The following is a 4,813-nucleotide window of genomic DNA, read 5'->3' as shown; positions in this document are numbered from 1 at the left end:
GGGAAATTGCGGTCCTTGAAGAAGGAGGCCATCTGGGTTGTATGGTATTGGAACTGGTCCTCCTGGGAGGAGATGCGGCGGAGACGAAGGAATTGGGAATATGGGATGGCGTTTTTACAGGGGGCAGGGTGGGAGGAGGTGTAGTCTAGGTAGCTGTGGGAGTCGGTCGGTTTATAGTAAATGTCCATGTTGATTCGGTCGCCCGAGATAGAAATGAAAAGGTCTAGGAAGGTGAGGGAGGAGTCTGAGATGGTCCAGGTGAATTTGAGGTCGGGGTGGAAGGTGTTGGTAAAGTGGATGAACTGTTCAACCTCCTCGTGGGAGCACGAGGCAGCATCTATCCCTGGTCCATATCCCACTAACCCTTTCCTATCCATGTACCATGTCCATATCCCTCTAACCCTTTCCTATCTATGTTCCTGCTCCATATCATTCCAGCCTTTCACTATCCATGTCCCTGGTCCATATCCCTCTAACCCTTTCCTATCCATGTACCTGGTCCATATCCCACTAACTCTTTCCTATCCATGTCCCTGGTCCATATCCCTCTAGCCCTTTCCTATCCATGTCCCTGGACAATCTCCCCCTAACCCTTTCCTATCCAAGTACCTGGTGCATATCCCTCTAACCATTTCCTATCCATGTACCTGGTCCATATCCACCTAACCCTTTCCTATCCATGTACTGGGTACATATCCCACTAACCCTGTCCTAACCATGTCGCTGCTCCATATCACTCTAGCCCTTTCCTATCCATGTCCCTGGTCCATAACCCACTAACCTTTCCTATCCATGTCCCTGGTCCATAACCCACTAACCCTTTCCTATCCATGTCCCTGGTCCATGTCCCTATGACCCTTTCATATCCATGTAGCTGGTCCATATCCCTCTAACCCTCTCCTATCCATGTAACTGCTCCATATCCCTCTAACCCTCTCCTATCCATGTAACTGCTCCATATCCCTCTAACCCTTTCCTTTCCATGTCCCTGGTCCATATCCCCCTAGCCCTTTCCTGTCCATGTCCATTGTCCATATCCCTCAGACCGTTTCCTGTCCCTGTACCTGGTCCATAATCCCTCAGACCCTTCACTATCCATGTCCATGGTCTATATTCCTCCGACCCTTCCCTATCCATGTACCTGGTCCATATCCCTCAGACCCTTTCCTTTCCATGTCCCTGGTCCATATACCTCAAACCCTTTCCTATCCATGTCCCTGGTCCATATCCCTCCAACCCTTTCCTATTCATGTCCCTGGTCCATATCCCTCCAACCCTTTCCTATCCATGTCCCTGGTCCATATCCCTCGAATCCTTTCCTATTCATGTCCCTGGTCCATATCCCTCTAACCCTTTCCTATTCATGTCCCTGGTCCATATCCCTCTCATCCTTTCCTATTCATGTCCTTGGTCCATATCCCTCTCACCCTTTCGTATCCATGTACCTGGTCCATATCCCTCTCACCCTTTCCTATCCATGTACCTGGTCCATATCCCTCTCACCCTTTCCTATTCATGTCCTTGGTCCATATCCCTCTCACCCTTTCGTATCCATGTACCTGGTCCATATCCCTCTCACCCTTTCCTATCCATGTCCCTGGTCCATATCCCTCTAACTCTTTCCTATCCATGTCCCTAGTCCATATCCCTCTAACCTTTTCCTATCCATGTACCAGGTCCATATCCCTCCAATTCTTTCCTTTCCATGTCCCTGGTCCACAAAATTACCTTCCCACATGACCCCAAATCCAGGAACACCTTCTCCCAACATCATTGCCTTTGTCCTCAGACTTCTGTGAGCTTTCCCACCAACAGCCACTGCCCGGTCTCCTCCATTGTAAGCGCTACCAGCCTCTGATTAGCAAGTGGTTCTCCCTGTCCGTCCCTGGGGTCTAATTCACAGGGAAGGCCTCACCACCACCTGTTGGTGGGTGGTTGCCCTGAGGAGGTGCCAGGGTTGGACTGGGGTGAACAAAGTTAAACATCACATGGCACCAACACCTGTGGCATGTGGTCGAGCAGAGATCTCCTGAAAGCAGGTCACAGGTCTGGCTCAAACTCTCCAGTCAACATCGAAACACATTTCTGCTCATCATCTGTATTCCTTTTGACACACACACTGCCTGACCCACCGAGTATTTAAGAAAAACCCTATAAATAAAGGGCAACTTTTTTTTTCCTAGTCATAACTTGCTTCAGGTGTTTTTAATGTTGGCTTTCTCTCAATGATTTTAACCAATAGCAAGCTCCCATAGCCGAAGTTCCTGAATCCAATCAACATCCAGAATATTATATCACTGAGGAACATTTCACAAATGTGGCTCAATTATTTGAGACCAATACTTTGGGAGAGATATCCAGGCTTTGATTGGAGAGTGAACTGTGTGTCAGGTGAGTAAAGACATCCTGTAAAACTACGAAGCCCATTAAAGTTCTAAACTTGTGTCATAAAGATTAGCAGTAGGGTGTAGGCCATTTGGCCCCTCAATCTCTTAACAGGATCCTAGCTGATACAGAGATTTTAATTTATCTCTCTAATTCTATTTAGATCCTTCCCTCTCATTTTTGATGTTTTGCGTCTCCGTAACAGACATTGCAAGTAAATATTCAGAATTACTGGTGGTAGTGATTAGTTTAAGCAAAATAACGTTATACAGTTGTGGTGGTGGGAAGGTTTCTTAGTTCTGTGTAGAAATAGAGAAAGGTGAACCATTTTTCTCTCTCTCTATAGAAGCTGCAGTTCCCCTCGAGTCCTTTGTTTTCCATTCAGATTTCCAGTCTCTGCAACATTCTCCACTCATTCCCCGTGAATCTTCAGTTTCAATTCCCCGCCATTTTCTCTTCCCAGAGATGTCTGTACAATGCTCAGACTTTCCTGCGAGACATACCCTTCACCTCAGGAAGCAGCAGCAGCAGAGTGAACTGCTTCAATAGAGGCACGCCCCCTCCTGGAGTGGGGTGACCTACTCTGCACGATGCCCTCTCGCTGCCACTCTCACCCGCAACGTCTTAACACCCGTTAACCCTTTCAGCTCCAGCCAACTGTGAGGGGGTCTTGTTGCTCCTGGGGCCAGGCCGTGGGGATGGGCCAGAGATGGTACACACTGTCTAGAACACGTTTACATGGCACCTCAAGGTTCAAGAACGTTACAGGCGCTTTATAAATGCATAAATTACCTGAAGACACACACACTTGGGGTGGGAAATCTGTAAACACACACACAACTTTTCAGAAACACACCAATACATGGAACATGATTTGAGCTGTGATTTTATTGTTAAACATTGGAATTTACACCGACATTGTGGCCCAGCCCATCCTTCCATGCAGTTCTATATTAGGAATGCAACACTTCCAACTCTGTGATCCAACTTTAATCCACTCAGTGACGTGCTGATACCCAACGACGACAGGCAATGTCCTTACACTAATTTTCAAAAAGCTGCAATTAAACTCCCTCTCCTTCCCAAAGAGCCTGACTGTTGGGACTTCCTGGTCCCTCAAATTCCATTCAAATCATTGCAATAGTCTAGCAGCCTACAGTATTTCTACATCTGTCTTTGCCTCAGGGTCTGAAGATTTTGAATTCAAGTCTGACTCCTTTAACTGGAACACATAACCTAGTCTGACCCTTTTCAATGTCTTATTACTCAGTACACATTATTAGATTATTGGGGGGAAAAACGACTTTCCACTTCCATTCGGAGATTGGACAAGCAGTCAAAGCCAGGAAGGCTACGGATTGATGGATTGCTTTTTAATTGTCACAGGGTGTGGTTATCATTAGCAGTATGACCCATCCCCAATTGCCCTTGGACACCGTGTCGTGCTTTTGGAATGTTGACCATAAATTGCTGAAGAAACTCAGCAAGTCTGGCAGCACTGATAGAGAGAGAGAGAGAAACAGTTAATGCTTCAGGTCCAACGTGAGAATGTGTCTGAACTGGTACGGGGTTGTACTGGACTCGAGATATTAACTCAGATCCATTCCCCGGAGCAGTGTGACCCGACATCAAACTCCGACACTGTGAGCCTCTGACACACACATGGCTGATCGACCATGGAAGGCAGCGTGAGCAAGTGAGCACTCCCAGTGCTCTCTCATTGGCAGGGGCAATGACAGCCATTGTAGGTGCCAACTGCTATCCAGGTGAACAGGGTTGACATGGTGATGGCTGCAGATCATTCTAGAACCACCACCAATGTCACCCCTCACTGGCATCACCCAGCTTACCAATGTCAACAGAGCCAGTAAAAACCACAGAGAAGGGAGCTTTTCTAATGAGGAATGGGAGGGGGTTCACTCAGGAGAGTGGAACGGGGTCCATTTTCTAATTAAGGCACTGACAGACTTTCTACAACAGGAGATCAGCGACTCGAGGTTTTCTGCCAGTTTTCGTAGAGGGAGAGGGAGGTCTGTAAACGCTTCCCCCATCACGGACAGAGCAGTGCAAGTCGACACATGATGGTTAGGAAAGACGATAATATACTGACCAGGCCCTGGGTCTCCGTGCAGCAGGTGTGGGGCCTGGGTTGTGGGAAACTTGATGAGATTCACAAAGGATTCCAGTGAAAGGTTGGTCATTCAAGAGGAAAGTTGGTCAATGAGGGATCGGAATGGTGATCAGCTGATCATGTCTGCACCAGAAATCCAAAGCGATTCCTCAACTGTTCCAGGAAAATGAAAGTCAGGACGGTGTGAGGGACCAACCGGATTCCAGCTGGAACTAAACCCTGGGAAAGGGAGACAGCCCATTAGAGTAAACTGACAAACTAAGGAAGAGAGGGGAAAAACAAGAGAGAGAAAGAGAG

At 47.5% G+C, this 4,813-nt stretch overlaps 1 protein-coding gene across 1 annotated transcript in view; it reads right to left on the bottom strand.

Annotated features, from left to right (window-relative positions):
* Window positions 1–3,255: 3,255 nt before the first annotated feature.
* Window positions 3,256–4,813, bottom strand: part of slc25a10a (solute carrier family 25 member 10a) — a 31,393-nt gene continuing 29,835 nt past the window's right edge. The window contains exon 10 of the mRNA XM_043715011.1: window positions 3,256–4,735. Coding sequence (XP_043570946.1) covers window positions 4,634–4,735 — 102 coding nt within the window. The 3' untranslated portion in view covers window positions 3,256–4,633. The remainder of the gene's footprint in view (window positions 4,736–4,813) is intronic.

The sequence above is a fragment of the Chiloscyllium plagiosum genome, chromosome 24 (genome assembly GCF_004010195.1).
Source record: "Chiloscyllium plagiosum isolate BGI_BamShark_2017 chromosome 24, ASM401019v2, whole genome shotgun sequence".
Lineage (NCBI taxonomy): Eukaryota > Metazoa > Chordata > Chondrichthyes > Orectolobiformes > Hemiscylliidae > Chiloscyllium > Chiloscyllium plagiosum.
Note: the sequence above shows the minus strand (reverse complement) of the source record. Positions and strands in the feature narration are given on the sequence as shown.